The sequence below is a fragment of the Quercus lobata genome, chromosome 8, assembly GCF_001633185.2.
Source record: "Quercus lobata isolate SW786 chromosome 8, ValleyOak3.0 Primary Assembly, whole genome shotgun sequence".
NCBI classification, from domain to species: domain Eukaryota; kingdom Viridiplantae; phylum Streptophyta; class Magnoliopsida; order Fagales; family Fagaceae; genus Quercus; species Quercus lobata.
The window spans coordinates 29,479,731-29,502,915 of record NC_044911.1 but is presented as its reverse complement, the minus strand read 5'-3'; the positions used below and the strand labels follow the sequence as shown (position 1 = coordinate 29,502,915).

At 37.1% G+C, this 23,185-nt stretch overlaps 1 protein-coding gene across 2 annotated transcripts; it reads right to left on the bottom strand.

Annotated features, from left to right (window-relative positions):
* Positions 1 to 1,737: 1,737 nt before the first annotated feature.
* On the bottom strand, positions 1,738 to 7,460 carry LOC115956054 (rho GDP-dissociation inhibitor 1). Of its 2 annotated transcripts, XM_031074513.1 has the most exons (6): positions 7,324 to 7,460; positions 6,499 to 6,872; positions 6,327 to 6,393; positions 4,389 to 4,607; positions 4,182 to 4,306; positions 1,738 to 2,220 (listed from the first exon to the last, which is right to left on the bottom strand). In XM_031074513.1, exons 2-6 carry the CDS (start codon positions 6,748 to 6,750, stop codon positions 2,143 to 2,145), a joined length of 741 nt encoding a protein of 246 aa, XP_030930373.1. In that variant the 5' UTR covers positions 6,751 to 6,872; positions 7,324 to 7,460; the 3' UTR covers positions 1,738 to 2,142. The 2 variants fall into 2 exon arrangements, with proteins under 2 accessions (XP_030930373.1, XP_030930374.1); XM_031074514.1 differs by lacking the exon at positions 7,324 to 7,460 and having other exon boundaries at positions 4,485 to 4,607; positions 6,499 to 7,286.
* Between the last annotated feature and the right edge of the window lie 15,725 nt (positions 7,461 to 23,185).

The window sequence follows — 23,185 nt, the reverse complement described above, 5'->3', positions numbered from 1 at the left end:
GAAAATTGAAATAATGAATTCTCTAACAGCTGCAAATTGACAAGAAAACAAAGGGAGTCAATCCACCCTTATCCTCCCAACAACCTATTATTATCCATTCTCTATTTCCTCTCTAATCGGAACTCTAATTATTAAGATTTATTTCCTAGACTTTTATAAGTTTAAATTATAATAGCAATGTAAACTTACATTACCCAATATTTGTACATATTTGCAAAAAGTGTACAATATTGTACGCTTTTTACAAATGTGTATAACATTGTACACATTTTGTGTATTTACAATTTAAATTCAGAATATAATTGTTGTCTTTTACATGTACACCTTCTCTATATTTAAAGTCAGGTGTTACGTCCACAACATTTTCACAACAAATCATAGGTAGTTATTTGTTATTGGTTTTAATTTGAATTTATCACTGAAATTACGTTATTGTCTCACCAATAATAACTCGTAACAACTTGCTACATAAGATTTGTTGTGAAAATGTTATGAAAATATTGTAGATATAACATTTGTTATATTTAAAGGTTGCACACCTAGACTTTCGGGCTGCCAAGCAAGGAGAAAATACACCCTATTACGGGTGTATGTTTCTCTCCTCTCACAGCTGGTAGGATCCATTAGCTGTGAGTCCCGCTAGCTTGAGAGAGAGAGAGAGAGAGAGAGAGAGAGAGAGAGAGAGAGAGAGAGAGAGAGAGAGAGAGAGAGAGAGAGAGAGAGAGAGAGAGAGAGAGAGAGAGAGAGAGAGAGAGAGAGAGAGAGAGAGAGAGATACACCTGTACTAACAGGGTGTACTTCCTCCCAAGCAGAGATGCACTTTCTAGTTGCTGAAAAGGGAGATCACATTCAGAAAAAAAATAAAAATAAAGAAAAGGAGATCCATTCAACAAAAATGCCAGGCTCGACTTTTGCACAAAAAATCTGGCCCAAGGCTTATCCAAATTAAACGTGATATGTGTCAACGCTAGGAAAAAGAACCCTTAGAATTACTTATATCAAGAGAAAAAAAAAAATATATATATATATATATATATGTGTGTGTGTGTGAGAGAGAGAGAGAGAGAGAGAGAGAGAAGAAATTTGAGAAAAATAATATTTGAAGAAATTTATATAACATTATTGAACGAGTTAGGCTTTTAGATTAACAAGGTATATTGACTATTGAGGCCTTATTTTGTGTCTCTCAAAAGTATTATCTCCCCCTTGGTAAAATGAAGAAGGGTTTGAGAATTGCATGTTAGCCAAAGTATGAAAATCAGAATTGGCCGCCGTGTCTGATATATTGAACTTTTGCTCAATGGGCAGCTTGTTGCTCTTGATCATTAAGAAAAAAAAAAGAAAAAAGCCATCTCACTTGGAGTCTCAGATTTCATTTCTACTGCCAAGTTTATTCTAATCAAAGCACACAAATTTCAATATATATTTTTTAACCCTTTTCTTTTTTGGCTCTAGCATTAAAATCACCAACCTTATTCTGATAGGTGCATTTTGGGTGGGCGTAATTAAGTTATAATTTTGCAAATTTTTTTTCCAATTAATATCGGGAAATAGTTTCACCAAGAAATATCACCAGAAGAACATAAAAGGAATCCACGATCAAGGAATGAAAGATTCAAGAAAAGAAACGATTAATAGAAGAATAGCTAATGAAAAAGATAACATTCCAGCTAACTTTATCACTAGCAGATATAAGAAATTAAAGAAAAGGTAGAGTTCAATTCAAAAACAACCCGCTATCCAATGCTTTACAACTCTCTTTTTATTTATTTAAAAAAAGTTATGGCTGAAACCAAATGCTTTACAACCCAGTACTAGTAGCAGATAGATGAGACCCAAAGAGCTTATTATAAATAAATTGACCCAAAGAGTACTCCATCCCTTTTTAAGACTTTACATCAATTATGGTAAGAGTACAAGAGGGATATGAAAAAGTCAGTCTAAGCTCTTCTTTTATTAAAAGCAGTCACCAAAGAATCCTTCTCTCTCTAATCTCCATACACTCCAACCGCGTGTAACTTAGCCACAGGCAGGAATCTTCTAGTAATTAAAAGGAAAAAAGAAAAACTAAAGCTAATTGTAAATATAAGAATATCAGCTGAATTATGGCTTATGCTAGCACTCATTGGTAAATTTCTCTGCTCAAGTTGAAGCCCATTCCTTTCGGATATCAAAGCCATAGTTGATCTCCAAGTAGCACTTGTTATCATCATCTAAAAACTGCAAAAGAGAAGATAAATATTAGACTAGATGGTAGTAAATATTATATATATATATATATATATATTAGGAATAAAAAGCTGTTTAAAGAGCAATTATTGCAGCATAGTTTTATAGTCTGACGCATGGGGTATTAAAGTTGTTTTGTACAATTAAAGCCAGAACATGTGGAGTAAGCAATGTCAAGTCCCCATCGATATAAATATACAGTTCAGCATGGGCCGTAACTGTTGCAAAAGATAGCCAAACAACAACACATTCAATTATGAATGTCTTTCCAGATTTTTTACTTTTCTAGCACATATGTTTAACCAAAAACTTTCGAGTACAAGACAAGCTGGAAATGAAAAATGTGATTGGCAGAGAAAAGTTTAGGAATTTAGTAGTTAAATAGTACAAGTACGTAGGGATACAAATAGTACTGAAACTTTATGCCAGAATTCTCAATGGAAACACTAGAGGTGTCAAGATATGCAGGACCAGTAAAAAAAAAATGTCAGCGATAAGAATTACTTGGAAGCCAGGAATCTAAAGAAGTTTAAAGAAGTCTGAGAATTCAACCACAAATTTGCCCACCAAATCATGTATAAAAACTAGTGAATAGTGACATATATAGTGCATCACAAAGCCCAAACTGTGTCCATGAATAAGACCTTTTGCTCTCCTAATTTTCATATTTTTCTTTCATTTAGTCACTTCAGTTTGTTCCAAACAAATCACATCCCATATGCAGTTAATTGATATGGATCCAGCATGAGATCTTGATTTGCATTTGATTCTGCAAGCAACTTCAGGATGAGATTTCTATATAATGTCCAGAAACTTCACTAAATTGTACAAGTTATTTGGAGATTCAAAGAGCTGCATTTGATAGAAGTCACAATCTCCCAGCAGTGCATATTCATTTTCTACATTTTCCCCAGATGGAAAGACATCTCAAAGGTAGGGTACACTAGTTTTGAACATAAAGTCACCATCATTTCTTTTGAACCTAAAGTCCATTAAATTAATTTATCTTTTAGTTTCTCTAAAGACTACTTAGAACAAAATAATAGCATCATCAATGTACTGATTCAGTACCATTACTGAATAAATGGCACGTGACCACACATCCTAGTCATCTAAACAGAAACTTTCTGTTACTTTTAGTGTTAGCTAATTGCATGACATGTAAGTTTTATTTCAATTCCAAGATTCAGCTCAAGAAAAGGGAAGTCACTTGAATTTCAATTGAGAACAGCCAGTTGATCATCTCTCGACTGAGGCTAGGTCAGTTGATGATGTGTTAATTGTGACCTACTTGTCAAACTATACAAGGGCTCACTAAAGTTGACTGGAAGAGGTTAGAGAGTATTGCTCTGCATCTAAAAGATCAAACCACTAAACCTCAACATTTCACCAAATACTAGGTTCATAAAAGCGAATTTAAAGAATGGTACTTCTATTGGTGATCAAAGGTTGAAGCTACAGAGCCTTCCACATTCAACTGCGGAGAATAAATCTTCAAGGTGGTTCTTGAAGTCACATACACGATTCATATGGAGAATTTCATACGCAACTTGAAGCAGATTGTGGGGTCATGTTCATAAGTACTATTGGGTTGCAATTAGAAATATAGGTATATTTCAATAGTAAGACCTCAATTCTATTAGTGAAAATTTCCTTGGAATTAGGGAATAACTTCCAGAGTGGTTTTTTTTTTTTTTTTTTCCTTAGGATGCATCCATATGTTGGTTTTTTATTTCTTTTTATTTTGTCAATAAATCACCTATGTCATTTATTTTATAATTTATTTCTTTATTATTTGATTTGTTTATGCTATGGGAATTAGCCGGAACTCAATTGAAATCCATAATCAATTCATGTGCAAAGTTGATTTAATTCCGCTAAAATCAATCAACATGGTCTAAATTGTCTTTTCACTTTTATTACTAAAAGAGAGCATAAGTTATTGGACTTACCTTTGATCTAGCCGAATATGATCCTCTGGAAAACATGCCAGAAGGGGTGGTCTCTTCTTGCATTATATGTGTGTAAGGCTCTATCTGAGGGCTGAATGTACCAATCATCTCTTTTGAACTGTCCACTGAAATATGTTCCATTGTGAGGGAAACATGCAAGTGTTTCAAATTGGTACTACGGGAAATATAAGAACACAGATAACTTACCCTTTATACCAGTTTTCCAGACAGTGTTGGTATACTTAAGGCCAGAAACAATGTTATTACTCACTTGGAAAGAGAATTTCAATTTGTATTTACTACCTTCTTTCAATGTAAACCATATACCCTTGGGCTTTCCATCTTCAGGAATAGGAAGAACAATGTCAGATCTACCAGGTGAGATGATTGACAGACAAAATATCTTCACATCTGGTTCAAGAGTTTCTGGAATAGAAGAGGCACACAACAAGAATCTTACTGAATGCAAGGGGAAAAGAAACAGAAACAAAAACAATAACCATTCTATCACTCTAAATAAATAGCAAACAAAAAAGGGAGAGAAATTGGATAAGGCTTTCTATGGTTGATATAAAAAGTCTCAGGAAGGAGTACAAAAATCAGGCATTTGCAAAAGCAGATTCTAATTTGTACAATACATAACAAACACCAAAATAGTGTAGACTGTATGAGCTAACCGATAGCGACAAGGTAAGAACATCACCATAGTTGACAATATCCTTTTCATAATGTATGATAATTGATGAAAACAACATTGTAATAGCATTACCAGTTACGAAAATCATGGGATATTGAATAATCATCAAATAATTTACTGTTAGAAAAACTTCATGTTGCACAGTAACACTACTAAAAAATTCAGCCATAAGTTTATCATAAGAATACCAAGAGTCTTGTAATTTAAGGATATTAAGTTATTAACTGGCTTACTGTATGAGGAGAACTATGGTTTAAATCCTCCCCCTAATTACCAACTCTTAGTAACAATTTATCCAAAAAAAGAGAGTATATGAACACCTTGTTTATAGCAATTCTCACTAATTGTTCAAGTCCGTATGAAACTTATTACCAATCCCAGTAAACTAACCTAAGCTTTATTTATTTTTATCAAGCCTTATTGTTCATGAGCTTGTTCATGAACATTTTTTTTTCTTGGGCTCATTTATTGAACAAGCTTAAAATTAAAGCTTAAACTTAGCTTGTTTATAAATAAACAAACATAAATGAGCTTTTTGTCAAGTCAAATCTGAACTGTTTATTAACGACTTGGTTCGTTTATGTTACAGCCCTAAAAAGAGGTGAACCAAATCAACAACAATCCTATGACCAAACACTAATTAGAGAGAATAAAGAGAAGGGAACAAAATGTTAGTAATCTTATTTATGCTAAAATATCACTGGTACAACGAAAATTAAAGGAATCCTAAAATGTTGGCCCATTTGACTTCACAATGGTCAATATCTAAGAAACGAAAATGAGAGAAATGCAAGGTACCAATTCCAAACATATGCTCCCAAAGATAAAAATGTAAACCAATATGTCTTGACCCTTTTCTCTCTACAAGTTACATAACAATTGACAATGGAAGAATAAAAATTCGAAATAAATGTCAGCGGACTTGCATTCTATTGCTTCATAAAATGAGCATAAAAAAGAAACATCGAGTGCCTCTTCACATTAAAATATTTAAAGAAATCCATTCACAAGTTATTTGAAAGTATTAATTAGAAGAAAGACAAGCCACACAAAAGTTTCTACAATAATATAAATATTCAATAGTTCTAAAAATAAGGAGAGAATTTGACTTATGGTTCACCTTATAAAAAAAGTGCAGACAGACAATAACGCTAAATTACAAGGCAATGCTAATATCATCATATTAAAAATGTGAAGAACAAGTTAAGATATGCAATCTTTTACTACCCAAAAAATTGGAGAAGAAGATCAGACTAATCATTTTTCTGTCATTTATACTATTTTATCATTGGTAATCACCAAAATGGACAGTTTATTATTATTATTATTATTATTGGGGTGAGAAGACCAAAATGGACAGTTAGTAAAAGGAAATGACAAAGAATTGAATATTATGAAAACCAAATTTCTTAAAAAACCCACAAAGTTAGTAATAGCCAAACTGATACCTCCGACATTGTTAAGATCAACACTCCCAAGAAGCTGTTCCTTCCACCTCCTCAGACTCTCATCATCCTGGGTTCTCAAAAATTCAACCCCAAAAAAAAGACATAAAAACACATTTTATAACAGAAGAGAATTGCTCTCTATTTTTAACCTTTAATTTCAGCAGAAACAAACCTTATCCTTCTCAAGTTGTTCTTTGAGAGTGTACTGAGGACCCAACTGTAATTTGCTTCTCTCATCATCTTCCTCCTCCTGATCAGTTGTATATAGAGAAGCTTCACTCATCTGTCTGCTAATCTTCCCTCCCTCATCATCACCCTCTTGCTTTGCTTCCTCTATTTCTCTTGTACTTTTCTCTCCTTCCTCCTTGTTTTCATCAAACCCCATGTTCTTGGAACTTGAAACAGCTCCAACAGCCAAAGACATCAATTCATCAACAGTCACCAGAACAGAATTATAACTACCACCAACTGCACAATGACAAAAACAATGCAAACCCACCAAGCCAAGCACAAAAACAAAGTCTTTGTTTCTCTGAAGACAGAAAGCTAAGAAAAACCCAGCAAGGAAAATTAGACTCAAATTAACAAAACAAAAGGAATTTTTTTTTTAACCCTTGACAGGGTTTTATTTTTTTGGTGTGAAAACAATCCTAGAAAGGCAATAATTGTATGTGTTTCAGGAAAAACAACCAATAGTAGCCAAAGAAAACCAGAGCCCACCAACGGAAAGGCAAAAAAGACAAGAAAAAACAAAAGGTTTGTCTTGTTTCCTAGCTTTCTGTGGTGGCTTGTTGAAAATCTGGGAAGAAAGAGAGAGAGAGAGATAACGTGTAGTTTGGTACTTTAAGTTCTTTTTTTTTTTTTTTTCTTCTTCTTCTAATGAGAGAGAGATAGAGAGATAGAGAGAGAAAAAGTCCTGTGGTGATCCGAAATATAAGTCAGAGACAGAGAGAGAGATCTGAGAAAAGAAAAACGTGAAGGACACTAATGCACTTACATTCACGCAGTAGTACGCGGATTCAAGAGAAGACTTCGATTATTTCAGACTTTCATAAATCATTCATATCCTAATAAGGTTTGGGGAGATGACGTTATTAGCAGTGTGTGTGTTTTTTTGGAATAGTGTCAAATTATTTAGCAGCAGTGTTTGTTCTTTGACTTTTATGAATCTCATATATATATATATATATATATATACCTTTTAATTGCATGGCTAGGAAAAGAGAAATATTATATTTATAATATTTTTATAATAAATTATAGATAATAAATTATTATTGGTTTAAATTTGAACCTAATACTAAGATTATTTTTTTACTTTAATAATAATAATCAGTAATAACCTATCACTTAAAATTTGTTGTGAAAATATTATGGACATATCTTATCTCCTCGAGGAAAGTCGAAAATTAGAATCAAGATCGGTGCCACTGTTGGCTTATAGTCTGGTATATGACAAGGATAAGAGGCATTCAATTATGTGGTCCTACAAGTGTTTGTAATTTCTTTAATTTTTTTAAATGATTTATTAATAATTTGATAGTTATAATTTCTTTATTTTAAAAAAATTAATAGTTAGGGGGAATTTCAACTCTTAATGTCTCTTTTGGAAATACTAGTCTATCATGAGATGCTAACTAATTGAGTTACAAGTAGCGTACATGCAAGGGTGACTTTATGCATTTGGGGGCATAAGGTGAAAACTGAAATTGAAGCATTTTATATATTTAAATATGACTTAACAAAAATTAAATATTACTTAAACTCTATTATCTTATTTTAGATGCAAAATTACTGCTAATTGATATGAAATTATGAACCATGTAGATTTTTTTTTTTTTTTGAAAGTCTATAAACATAAAAATTTTACAAAACTTTTTACACATATTAATATTGTTGGATTAAGATAACTTGACTTTGGTTAATTAATTCAATTACCTAAGTTGATTAATTAGGTCAAATTACGTGCAAATTGTGAAGGCACTAACAAATGACCAAAAAAAACTAAATGCAGTGAAAATTAAATGAACACAGTGATTTGTTGACAAAAGGGGAAAACTTTTTGCAAAGCAAAAACACCTCCGAGTGAATTTAAGGTCACAACTCCTAAGAATCCACTAATCAATAATGAAAGTGGTTACAAGTATGAGGAATCTTACTACTACTCTGGCCAATCCCAAAATACCCAATTAGACTTGATCTTGTAGTAGCCTTCTTTCATTTGATGCACAAATCTTCAATCTGTGACTAACTCCTTTGCACAGATCCTAGTACGTGACTAACTCCAACAACTTGAATGATTGTTATTGGCTACAAAGTTCTTCACTTCATCAACAATGAAGATTATGAAGTACTTAGTTGCAAAACCTTATAACTTACAAACACAGTAGTTTATCAAAGAGAATGTTAAACTCTTGGTCTCTGTATCCGTGTGTGACGCCTCTTAAAATAAGCCTTATATATGTCTAGCGCTGTGAGAAAATAAACCCTAAAAAAATAATACAGCATGGACTGAATTTCAGATCTAGAAATTCTAAAGTCATAATTCTCGATAGATCGAGCTTGTGTCGAACTTATGTCAAGCTTCTCATTTAGTCTTGATAGCAGCTATCTGTTGAGTTTTAATGAAACAACTTTTCTTCACTTATTTCTTGGAGCAATCTTCATGTCTTTAATACTAACACTTTGATATGTTTGAAAAACATATTTCTTGATGTATTAAATACAATTTAGATCTACCCAATTACAAGTAAAGTACGTCTTGTTAAACGATTAGCCAATTACATAAAAAAATACCGTAACAAATATGACAGATTGATAGTGGTAAGTAAAATAGTGATGTTAGTGGTTGTAAGGTTGAATTTATTCAACTATGTGTTGGCTTTATTCCATACCAAATTTACTCGTAATTCAGCACTTAGAAACCTTGTGTTTGGGTGGGAATAATGTAAGGGCTATGTGTGAAAGAGTGTGAAGGATTGATCAAGTATGTGCATTAAGAGACAACTCGTGACTGGATCTCGCAACTAACTTTCGAGTGGTGATTCGCCAGAATGTGACACACGTGTGAAGCATGTAGGAAGTTGAAGGGTCAGGATAGCTGGATCACTACAGGACAAAAAGTATAGTTTGGCATTAATGTTATCTTGCGACTGGAACTCGCGACTCATCCTAGTCACGAGGGACTCGCTAGTGCACCGTGTTTTGCTAAAAACTGACTTTTCATATTTCATCTCATACTCTACTATAAATACCCTTATACCCACGAAATATAAAGAGCTTCCAGAGAGAATTTTGAGAGAGAAACCCCAAAGAATAATAAGATTGATTCATCCACAATCTTATACATTTAATTCTCCAAATTCCTCTACTCTCACCCTCTCCATTGTCTTACCTTTGAGAGGATCTTAAGCCAAATCCTTACCTCACCACATTCAGAACAGTGAGAAGGTTCTTGGTGTTTGGGAAGCAGTTCAAGAGAGAACCAATTCATTTTGGTTGATGCAATAGGCTAATTGAGGGATCCGGTAAGCTAGAAAAGACAAGGTTAGGCATAACCTTGTTGGAGCAAGAAGTTTGGAGAGCTTAGGTGCATTGGGTAGATTAGGCTTGGAGGACGATCTCACGCTCAACACCTCACAAAACGCCCGAAGAAAAGGACAAATTTAGTACAAGAGCAGTACAAGCGAGAAAGCTGCCAACACCATAACGTGGAGCCCAGCGCCTGGCAAGCCCATACTCCATACCATGCTATCCAGCTTTTCCCAACCACTCTGACGTAAGGATTGATAGGACGAGTAACTGCCCCAAAAAAGGAAAAACTGACACGTAGATGAAGAACGGGAAGTGAATACTAGTATATAAGGGAAGGAGAGCTAAAAGGAAAAAGGGAGGACAAAAAAGGAGGAAGAATGGTGAGAATGTAATGCTCCTCGGACTAATTCCGAGGAGCCAAACCTTCCAAACCACATCGATGTAAGGCTCAGCTATACAGTCCAAACCTACCTTTGTATGAGTTCTCATGAAACAAGGACCAGACCCCTGCCCAGCGCCCAAGGGCAGGCCTTTCCAAACCCACTCTCTACAAATCGTATTGTTCGGGCCCTTTACATACGAGCCCAACGTCATCCTTGGGTCGTTAAAAATCGTGTCCCTACAATTGGCGCCGTCTGTGGGAAGGCTTGCGCGTTGGCGCAGATGGCGGTGGAGTCAAGTCTCTATCAAGCAGAGGTCCGCGAAGTTTCCTCCATCTCCGGCGATGTGCAGTTGTTGCTCCGACATAAACTTCTGCTAGGGGCTATGCCTTGCAGTGCCAATGGCGCGGGTAGCTCTAGGGGCTTCCGGCCTCAAGCCAACACTCCCCGCCCTGGTCTAGGGGCTGACCTTCGAAAAATAAATAAATACAGAGAAAAAAACTACTTAACAGAAAAGAAAAATTACAAGTTTTGGACAGAACCAAGGCCTTGTATGGTCCTCGGACTCAAGCCTATGGGGAAACCAAGTACTCAAAAGAAAAATTACAAGTTTTGGATAGAACCAAGGCCTTGTATGGTCCTCAGACTCAAGCCTATGGGGAAACCAAGTACTCAAAAGAAAAATTATAAGTTTTGGACAGAACCAAGGCCTTGTATGGTCCTCGGACTCAAGCCTATGGGGAAACCAAGTACTCAAAAGAAAAATTACAAGTTTTGGACAGAACTAAGGCCTTGTATGGTCCTCGAACTCAAGCCTATGGGGAAACCAAGTACTCAAAGGAAAAATTACAAGTTTAGGACAGAACCAAGGCTTTGTATGGTTCTCGGACTCAAGCCTATGTGGAAACCAACTACTCAACAGAAAACTACGGGCTATGGACACGACCTGGACGTTATATGGCCCTTAGAATCTACCTCGGAGAAGAGTTCCCCATTGATAGTTAGGCCAATCACTAAACTACATGAATTCCCTAGTTTACCCTCGGATCCTCAATACCAAGAGGATTGGTGCAATATAGGGCCACATGTTGTCAAAAACACAGTCAAAACCCCTTGCTGCTCGGTTACCCTATCAGACGAATTATTTAAAGTTTGTCGTTCTCGGACGGTCGCCTCGCATGCATTACGAAGCGCCAGTCATTATCTTAGTTAGTTTTATGAGTTTAATCTACTGGGAATTATCATTATTATGCTTGGTAATGTCGGTAAATTAGAATTAGTAGGGTTCTGTTTCAAGATTTCCTGCTCTAAGTATCATCAAAGGAAAGCAAACATGTAGCACACCCATGCACAAAATAATTGTTGCAGAAAGGAAAGATATTTAAAAAGAAATAAATTCATCTTTTATTAAGACAAAGAAATAGTACAGTGTACATTGAAAGAGCTCAAATAAGCTCATACTGAAACTAACTACACAAAACAAAAAGAAAAAATACTAGGGAATTAAGAAAAAGCCGAAGAATAGGTGCAGGGGAGAGACGTGCTGCCACTTCAAAATTTCGTCTAGGGGAGCCATTCCTCAATACTTTTACATGCCTATAACTCAGGCAGCAAAAGAGCTCGACTTCGGGTCGGCACCGTTGAAGAAAAGGAGCCGGGAGTCCAACTCGAGACTAGCGCTACTGAAGAAAAGGTGTAGGGAATCGGAAGTTGATGAGCCTCCACGGAACCATGCTTGCGAAAGAGCAGACGGCGCTGATGGCTGAAAACCTTTCTTCTGACACACCGAAAGTCTGATGTGACCAGAACCTACTTCAGATTTTGACTGAAAGAGGTGCGGGTACCATCCCCACCTTATCCAAGCAGGAGTTTACCTTGAATCTGTGCCTCCCCTGCCCAGACCACACCACCTTAAGTCTTGGAAGGGTCCGGTGCCTCTGTGGCGGGTGAACTTCCTCCACCTCCACCCAAGCCTCAGATATACTGCACTAAGGGAAGACGACACTAGATGTGGGAATTGGTTATGGATAAAGGGTTATGATTTTGAAGAGAGCAGTAGGGTTTATATGCCAGGAGAATAACCACCTATCCTACTTATATAAAGGGTAAGGTGGTGTCATTTAATTTGAGCAAATTCCCAAGAAACACTGCGGACAAGGCAGCTCTGGCATGATTTCCAATACTATCCGCCACCACAAGATTTAAAGGTCCTCGTGAAGGCGCGCCTCGAATACTGAAACATCAAAGGACACCGCGCTAGTGAAGAATAAAGTAATGCCTCTTAATTCGGCACATCTCCTATGCAAATGGAAGAACACAAACAGCAGTAAGGTACAGAACTGGAGCAAGCCGCGAGGTGGGCCCAACTTCACCAAAACCCTCCTCCCCAACTAAAAAGTCGGGAAGCAGGATTTTGAGGGGCTATTGTGGGGCCTGAAATTTGGAATCCCGGCCCACTTCACATTAAGGGCCCAAAGCCCAAGCCGAGAAGCCCTACTGCCGAGGATGTATGATGAGAGCCCCTTAATGGCCCAAGAATGTGGCCGAGGATGATCTCACGCTCAACACCTCACAAAACGCCTGAAGAAAAGGACAAACTCAGTACAAGAGCAGTACAAGCGAGAAAGCTGCCAACACCATAACGTGGAGCCCAGCACCTGGCAAGTCCATACTCCATACCATGCTATCCAGGTTTTCCTAACCACTCTGATGTAAGGATTGATAGGACGAGTAACTGCCCCAAAAAAGGAAAAACTGACACATAGATGAAGAACGGGAAGTGAATACTAGTATATAAGGGAAAGAGAGCTAAAAGAAAAAAGGGAGGACAAAAAAGGAGGAAGAATGGTGAGAATGTAATGCTCCTCGGACTAATTCCGAGGAGCCAAACCTTCCAAACCACATCGATGTAAGGCTCAACTATACAGTCCAAACCTACCTTTGTATGAGTTCTCATGAAACAATGACCAGACCCTTGCCCAGTGCCCAAGGGCAGGCCTTTCCAAACCCACTCTCTACAAATCGTATTGTTTGGGCCCTTTACATACGAGCCCAACGTCATCCTTGGGTCGTTAAAAATCGTGTCCCTACAATATTAATTGTCACATCAATTTGTAAAGGCTATCAATTAAAATTTATAGTATTTCTAGAACTTTCCATTCTAAGTTACCTTTTTTTTTTTTTTTTTTTGGTAGATAATATAGACAAAAGACATAGGGGATGGGGAAGGAGGGAGTAGGAAGACAAGACTTACAACACTAGCATTTACAAAAACACCTCTATCTAAATTACTTATTGTGATTAGTGACACATATATTTATAAGACCAATGTATTTAAAATTGTTTTCTCTCTAGAATTACTTAATTCTTTGGGACTTATTAAAAGTAGAGGAAAAATATAAAACTAAAATTTTTTTTTCTATATCTCCAAAAAATATTTTTGTTTTAAAAAATAATAAATTTTGCCCTAAATTTAGGGGCCTTTCTCTAGTAGGAGGTCTAGGTGATGACCTAAGTGGCCTAACCCCGAGGCCGGCCTTGCATGGAATGGGTTTAAAAATATCAAGTTGTTCAAAAAAGCCTATTTACTAGAACTAGAAACACACAAATGCACACGTGCCTATGCACACAACACACACTTGCTCGCGCACATGCAGAGACCTTTGGGTTGAAAAGCATGGTTTTCAGACCCGAACCGTTCATTGAACCGTAAAAGGAAGAGGTTCAAGGTTTTTGAGGTCGAATTGGGGTTGAACCGTGATGACGTCATAATTAATTTAATAATTATTTTAAATATAAATAAATATATTAATTTGGTACAAATAAAAAAAAATTAACTAAAATAGTCCAATTAAAACTATAAATCTATATTGTAGTTAATATCTAATAATTTATCATTGTCAAGCCCATTTACATAGTATTAATAACCAAACTTAATTATGATCTTATCAAGCCCAAAACCTTGAACCTCAATGTCAAGCCCATTTACATAAGTCTTGAGCCTTGAGCCCAACTTTCTAGTCAAGCCCATTTACCTAAGTCTTGAGCCTTGAGCCTAACCTTCTAGTCAAGCCCATTTACATTATATTAATGTCAAGCCCAACTCTTCCTAGTTCCCATGGTCCGAAGAGCTAAAACCTCATTTTAGAAACTTAAAATTGATAGTTGAACACCCCACCAAAAATATTAAAGGTAAGGGACTTAGTTATAGCACTAAAAAGCTGAAAAGTAAATTCTTAAATTAGAATCCCAAGACACACGTACCTAACTATCCACCACAAACCTAAAAGCTAAAAAGCAACCCAAAGAAAGGAAGCAAATGAAACTAAAGGGATAGAGAGAGAAGAAGTCAGAAACGTAAAAGCAGCCCAGAGAAAGAAAAGCAAGTGAAACAAAGGGGCAGAGAAGAAGTAAAAACCGTCTTTAAGAAGCTAAAAGAATGAGAATTGATCTATCAAGGCAAAGCGTTGCCATGATCCACACTGGTAATGTGGCTTTTTTTTTTTTTTTTTCCTCGCAATTTCTCCTTTTTTTTTTTTTTGCTTTTCTAATTCTTTCACGATTGATATTTGTTTTCTGTTCAGTATATATCCTAACACTATGCAGTTTAAGGCTATAAATTTGTTTTAAATTGGAACCGTATGAACCGCAAAAACCGGCTATGGTTCTCAGAACTATATGGTCTAACTGCGGTTCAAGCAGTTTCATGCTTTTTTAGCACAAAGAGGTTCTTATGGTTTAAAGAACCATAACAGTGAGCAGTTCACGGTTAACTTGGTCGAACCATAAGGTTCGGTTCAAGTTTAAAAACCATGTTGAAAAGAAGCAATTTCTTGAAGATATTGTAGTAAGGTATTACAAGTTGTTTAGACTGCTTGAGTTAATATAAAATTAAACTTATATATTAATAGGTGCAGTGCCAATTTTTTGGAAAATAAAATTGTAAGGCGCACTATACCTGCATGGTGCGGTTTTTGCACCTCCACCACCACAACTAATAGTGTATTGACCCCATTTTGCAGTCGATTGTGGTAGATTTAGACTGTGTTTATTTCGACCGGAAATGATTTTCGAAACATATTTTTCACATTTGTGGGTGTTTGGGGCAACAAAAATTGTTGGTCAATAGAAAATTATTTTCTACTTAACCATAAAATAAAGACATTTCTAGTGGAAAATGTTTTACATTTTCATTTGCAGTCCTTTCACTTTCTGCCTCACCTAAAACTCATCAACTGAACCTCCACCCCCACTATCCCTCACTAATAACTTCCAAGGTCTTTAGTCGCTAACAACCACTGCTAATCGCCAATCGGGATTTTTTTTTTTTTTTTTCTATCTAATGTTTTTTATATAATTATATATGTGCTTGGAAGATGAGAAAATGTGGGAAAGTAGTAGCAAATATGTTTTCCATAACATTTTCAGAAACACAACCAAACATTTGAAAATATTTTCTTTTCTGAAAAATATTTCCATCATAAATATTTTACGGTTGAAAAATATTTTATGTCGAACCAAACATAGCCTTAAGGGGGTCGAAGTGGTTTTTTTACCGCCCTAGCTACAGGTCTCTTTATATTGTACACTCATGTTTGGGTTATGCAAGAAAAAATAATTAAAAAAAAATATTGGTGTATGATACAATTTAAATTTCTGTCTAATAAATTTATTTTCAATTTCTCAAGGAAGAAAATTTTAATTAGAATTTGAGGGATTCAAATTTCACACGTATAGGCATTTGTTCAAATTTCTCTACTTGACTACCTCTCTTTCTCTCTCTCATTCCCCTTTTTTTTCTCTATTTATTCTCTACCTCTCACCCCTCCTGCAATCCACACCCACAAGATTTCTTGATCAAATATCTATAAGTTTTCTTTATAAACCTACTTAAAGTAATAAAACCATCTCACTATTTCTATTTTGGGCTTGGTCACTTCTGCAAAGAATTCAATCACACGTGTAATTAGAATTACTTTAATTTTTTGGGGCCTATTTTTCTTAAAAGAACCCGAAACAAAGAACTTTGTACACTTTATTGGCATTATCAATGGGAAAAAAATCAAAATGCAATTTGGGTTTCTTGTAATTGGCAATGTTAACGTGTATTAGGGTATGTGGGCTTTAGACCCACCTTTTTTTTTTGAGAAGGGCTTTAGACCCACCTTGTTTACTTGTATAGCACACTTACTTGTACTGCACACTCTGCTTTCTATATAAAGGCACTCATGTATATTATATTACTTGAGAAATACAATACATTTATTCAGTATTTCTAACATGCTATCAAAGCCACTGCTCTGACCTTTTCTTAGCAGTCTTGTCTTTATTGGTGTTACTCCATTCTCAACATTGCTTCTGCCATCACAGTAGCTGCCGCAGCCTTTAGCCGTTGAACCTCCGATGCCTGCCAGTCGTCGTCCTTGGGTTCTGGACCTGCATCCGCTGTTGTAAAGGAGTTTCACACCGCAAAGATCATTGCCCTTTGTATCACCTTTGCGAATATTGCTCCGATTAATTTTCTGCAGGTACCACTGAGATCGTCTTGCGTCCATCTATAGATTCATGGAAGCCTCGAAGCCATTAGAGACCGCATGCGCCCCCACGCGCCGCTCAAAGGTTCTGAGCCGCAGCCCACGCGCCACTGCAAATCTAGGTTGTATCTCCACGCGCTCCCACGCACTGTGTCTTCAAGTCACACGCCCTCACGTGCCTCAACGCTCCTGCTAAAGTCATTGCTGACATCATTCTGCTACGTTAGCCCTAGTTCCGTCATCGTTGACATCACTTGCTTGCGTCAGCCGCTAACATCATCATTTGACTTCTAGAGATTTGACTGTTGACTTTTTTCTAGAGTTTACTTTTTGCAGTCTAGGTGCTCCTTACCTAGTTTTTCGTGTAAATTTCATTTTTGCATATTTTTCTTCTAAATGCAGAATAAGGACAAGTCTTCTTCCTTTTGCAACAATCATTGCTGGCAATCCAACAAAAGTTTTTGCAATATTTGCAAACGTTTTGGCCATAATATTGAGACTTGCTATCAATGCAACAAATCAGTTGTTTCCATTTCTGCTGCTACAATTACTAACACCAAGAGTGTCCAACCCATGGCTCCCGTCTCTGCACAGTCTTAGTCTTCTAGATCCACTTTCACCATTTCTAGGGATAACCTTATAAACATCATCGCTAATGTCATTCATATGGTTGGTAATGCATCTTATTCTTCTTCTCTCTTAGCTTTATTTGGTTTGTCTCCTACCTCTTGGCTTATGGATTCTGCTTGTTGCAATCACATGACACCCACTCGTCTTTATTTTTTGACCTTAAACCTGCACCATACCCTCTTACTATTCGCACAACAAATGGTTCCACAATGTCTGGTCATAATATAGGTTCCGTTTCGGCCTCTAACCTCTTGGTTCTTGGGGTCTTTAATGTTCCTAACCTTTCTTACGATTTATTTTCTGTAGGACAATGAGCTGAGTTGGTTTGTCGCATTATATTTGATTATTCTGGGTATATTGTGAAGGATTCGAGGACGGGACAGGAGCTTGGGATTGGTCCTAGAGTTGGGCGTATGTTTCTCGTGGACAACCTTCATCTTCCACTTGTTGCTCCTATACCAGTTGTTGCAGTTTTTTCTATTCCTTCCCTTGCACTTTGGCATGCTCAACTTGGTCACGCATTTTCCTCTTGGGTACAACAATTGGCTTCTAGAGGTTTGTTAGGTTTAGTATCTACAGAAAATTTTGATTGTGTCTCACGTCAATTAGGAAAACAACCAGCTTTGCCCTTCAATTCTAGTGAATCAATATCCACTGATATCTTTGGCTTTATTCATTCTGATGTTTGGGGGCCTTCCTCTGTCTCTATTATTGATGGATCTCGATATTTTGTTGTCTTTGTTGATGATTACTCTAGCTATAGTTGGATTTTTCATATGAAACATCATTCTGAATTATTGCAAGTATATTTTAATTTTGCAAAATGGGTTGAAACTCAATTTTCCATACGTATCAAAACTTTTCAATCGGATAATACTCTTGAGTACACTCAATATGCTTTCCAAGTTGTTTTGCATTCCTATGGCACTGTTCAGCAACTAACTTGTCTAGGTACCTCTCAACAAAATGGTAGAGCCGAATGAAAACTTCGTCATATTCTTAACACTGTTTGTGCTCTCCTTCTCTCTGCCAAAGTTTCTGCTCCTTTTTGGGGCGAAATTGCTCTTCATGCTATTAATTGCATTCCAAGTCCTGTTATCCAAAATCAAACTCCATATGAGCACTGTTTTAGGTCACCTCCAGACTATCACCACCTTCGCTTCTTCGGTTCTGCTTGTTTCGCTCTTCTTCAGCCACATGAGCATAACAAACTTAAGTCTTGGTCAAGGCTTTGTTGTTTTCTTGGCTATGGCGAAACTCAAAAAGGGTATCGGTGTTATGATCCTGTCTCCCATCGACTTCGTGTCTCCCGCAATGTTTTCTTTTGGAAAAATCGCTCCTTTATTGAGCTCTCTTACTTACGTGCCTCCCTATCTTCCTCCTCTGTCTTAAATCTCTTTCCAGATGAGGCACATATCCCTTCTGTAGCTGCTCTTGATCCTCCTGTAGTTGCTCCTAATTCTCCTGTAAACTTCTCTGTCCAACCACTAGAGATCCTTGATCCCTTTCCTAGTTCACCCTTTAATGAACAGGTGGAAGATGAACAGGTCGAAGACGAGCTACCCAACCCTGAGCTTGGGTCCTTTGCTCCTGCTTTGCCTGAAGATCTTGCACAAGACATTCCTCCTCATCACTCAACTTGGGTAAGATCCATTCTTGCACATTTACTTGGCTATCATTGTTACATTGCCCTTGCTACACTGCACAAGCCTCACACCTATCGTGAGGCTTTCACTAACCCTTAATGGCAGATTATAATGAAAGAGGAACTTAATGCATTATTTAAAAACCATACTTGGGATTTGGTGACTCTTCCCCCTGGGAAATCTATGGTTGGTTGTAAGTGAATCTACAAGATTAAGACTCACTCTGACGTGTCAATTGAGCGCTACAAAGCTCATCTTATTGCAAAAGGTTTTACATAGGAGTATGGGATTGATTATGAAGAGACCTTTACTCTGGTTGCTTATCTCTCATCTGTTCGTGCCGTCTTAGTTGTTACTGTTGCCAGTAACTGGGCACTTTTTCAGATGGATGTCAAAAATGCATTCCTGAATGGGGATTTAAGTGAAAAAGTTTATATGCAACCTCCTCCTGGTCTCTCTGTTGAATCAAACAAGGTTTGTCATCTTCGATGTGCATTTTATAGCCTTAAACAAGCTCCATAAGCTTGGTTTGCCAAATTTAGCTCTACCATCTCTCGCTTGGGTTACATGGCTAATCATTATGATTCTGCCTTATTTCTTCGTCGCACTGACAAAGACACTATTTTACTTCTCTTGTATGTGGATGATATGATCATAATTGGTGATGACCTCAATGGTATTCAAGAACTTAAGGATTTTCTCAATCAGCAGTTTGAGATGAAAGATTTTGGACATCTCAGCTACTTCTTGGGTCTTGAAATCACTCATTTTACAGATAGACTTTATATTACTCAAGCCAAATATGCCTCTAAACTCTTGTCTCGAGCTGGACTCGCTGATAGCAAGACTATTGACACTTCAGCTAAGCTTAATGTGCATCTTACTCCCTTAGGAGGGAAACCATTGTCTAATCTCTCTCTTTACAGACACTTGGTTCGCAGCCTAGTTTATTTCACTTTCACTCATCCAGACATTTCTTATACTATTCACTAAGTGAGCCAGTATCTGCGTGCTTTATGATCAACTCATTATGCTGCTGTTCTGCACATTCTTTGATACCTAAAGAGCATTCTCTTTCATGGTATTTTCTACTTTGCTTAGTCTCTTCTTGTTCTCTGTGCATTTTCTGATGTTGATTGGGCAGGAGATCCCACTGATCACAGGTACACCACTGGTTATTGCTTTCTTCTTGGTTCTTCTTTGATTTCTTGGCGAAATAAGAAACAAACTCATGTGGCTCGCTCCAGTACTGAAATAGAATATTGTGCCCTTGCTAATACCACATCTAAGCTCCATTGGCTACGATGGCTTCTCAAAGACTTAGATGTGTCCACATCCTCTGCTACTCCTCTTTATTGTGACAACCAGAGTGTCATTCATATTGCTCACAATGATGTCTTCCATGAACGGACTAAACACATCGAGATCGATTGTTATTTTATTTGTTATCATCTTGTCCATGGTGCTCTCAAGCTGACCTTAGTCTCCTCTAATGATCAACTTGCAGATATCTTCACCAAATCACATCCTAAGGGATGCCTTCGTACTTTGGTTGACAACCTCAAGTTGGTCTCACATCCACCTTGAGTTTGAAGGGGGTTGTTAACATGTATTAGGATATGTGGGCTTTAGGCCCACTTTGTTTACTTGTATAGTACACTTACTTGTACTGCACACTCTGCCTCCTATATAGAGGCACTCATGTATATTTTATTACTTAAGAAATATGAAAGTTCAATTAGTGTATAAAACACTATGAACGTTTAGACCCATAATTTACAAATTACCAATTTAAGTTAAATGTCAAACAATTAATGTGCGGAATATGAACATAAGCTTAAAACAAAATTGATAAACAATCTAAACCAAATAAAATTACATCCACAGCAGAAATTAAATGGAAAAGATTAAGGGAAGAGAGATGCAAACACAAGGACAACACACGATGTGTTGTCGAAGAGGAAACTGAAACCCTCGGCGTAAAACCTCTCCGCCACCCTCCAAGCAGTAAACAATCTACTAAAGAATGTAGTTGGGATACATGAACAGTAGAAGACACTCCAAGCCTAATCTACCCAATATACCTAAGCCCTCCAAGCTCCTACTCCAACGAGATTATGTCGAACCTATTTCTTCTTTAGCTTGCCGGATTCTGCTACTTGACCAAAACATCTACCAATATGAAATTGGTTCCTTCTTAACTGCTTCCCAAACACCAAATGAACTTCTCACAAATATAGGTATGGTGAGAAAAGGTTTTGGTAATGTACCTCTTAAGGATTTGACAATGGAGAGAAAGAAAGTAGAGGAATTTGAAGAGTCTCTATGTGAAGATTGTGGATGAATCAATCTTGTTTTTCTCTAGGGTTTCTCTCTCAAAATTCTCTCTGGAAGCTCTTTGAATATTGTGGGTATAAGGGTATATATATAGTAGGGTGAGAAGGAATGTGAAAAGTCAATTTTTCCCAAACAGGGTGTTCTGGTGACTTGGCCTCACGATTGGGTTGAGTCGCGAGTTCAAGCCGCGAGCTAACGACCTGGCTAGCCTAGGACTTTTGTCCTATAGTGCAACAGCTGGCATGACTCTTCAGCTTCTGGCATGCTTGGCACATGTGCAACTTTTGGCGGCTTGCAAGCTGCGAGTCACCCTCGAGATCCAGTCGCGAGTCCCTACTTCTTTGCACAATCTTGAGCATTTCTTCACACTCTCTCACACACTACCCTTACATGATTCTCACCTAAATACAGGGTTACTAATTGCTAAAATACAAGCAAATTTGGCACGGAATAAAGCCAACAAGATGGTTGATAAATTTCAACCTTACAATCTCCTCTTTTGGCTATTCTGTGACAAAACTCTAAAATAAATTCTAGACTTAACATGTGAGTTGGGAATAGTTGAACAAAACTCACTCACACCTAACTCTAAAATCTGATAAGCTCTTGAATCAAATGAACAAGAATCTCCTGAAACATAACAACATGGTATCATCATTGTATGCAGAAAAACTTGTAATAGCATATGAGACAAGCACAATACGATCAAGCAAAATGCGATCAAGCAAAATGGAATGAGAAATAAACCATGGCTTGACCAAACAGGTAATCACTATAAAATAGTGACTACAATGCTCATTCACACTTGGAATGAACATCCGAACATACAAGTTAATAAGCTTAATGCAAATCACTTGCATGCCCAACACTCAACGAATGCACAGTACATAAAGTATATGCATCTAGGAATAAAATCTTACTAGGGCACAAGAGTGAGAATACCTAAAGAAAATGCAAAACATTTAGCTAGAAGTATTAGGCAACAGAACGTAAAGGTTGCATAGCAAGGTCCAAACCATAAAAGCCTACAAACACATGGAAACAAATCCTAAAAGCTTACAAAAGCAACATGGGCACAAACTACCACAAACATAGTTCCATAAAATACTAAAATAGCATAAGCTAATAAGAAGCAAAATGATAAACAGAAATATTGAACATAGGCCTGCTTGCTGAAGTCTACCCCTGATAGTCTTCTCTCCCTTTCATTGTTCTCCCCCTATGAACATCATCTCCCCCTTTTTGTCATGGAATAGCTAGTCCATATCCTCTTCTAGCTTCCTCTGAATTTGATCCAATTGAGCTTGTAGGGAGGTGAATTGCATATCCCACCGAATGTTGTGATGATGTAAGATAGATGTGAGTCTGGCCATCTTGGTGCTTAACTCGTGGATAGATGTCACAATGTTGTCGAGTTTGGCATCAAAGGAGAATGAGCTGGAGCGTGAACCACTGGGAGATGCGCAAGTTTCTAATTTGACTTTCTTCCGACTATGACCAATGCTAGCGTTGAATGTACGCATGTTGATTGAACTCGGTTTTGTGCAGGGAGAGTCATCATCTGTTGGCCGAATCCCTTTGAGCTTCAAAATTCTAGAAATGAAATAGCAAAAAGGAACGCATATCCTTGACTCAGGTCGTAGAACCGTTTTGCACAGAATGTGAAAGATATGAGCACATATATCAATCTCTACATCAGAGATTAGGTCATGAAGAAACAAGGCACGTCCAAGGTTCATATACCCTGTACTGGATAAGGGGTACAGGTTGTGAAACATGACTATTGTAAGCACTCTCAA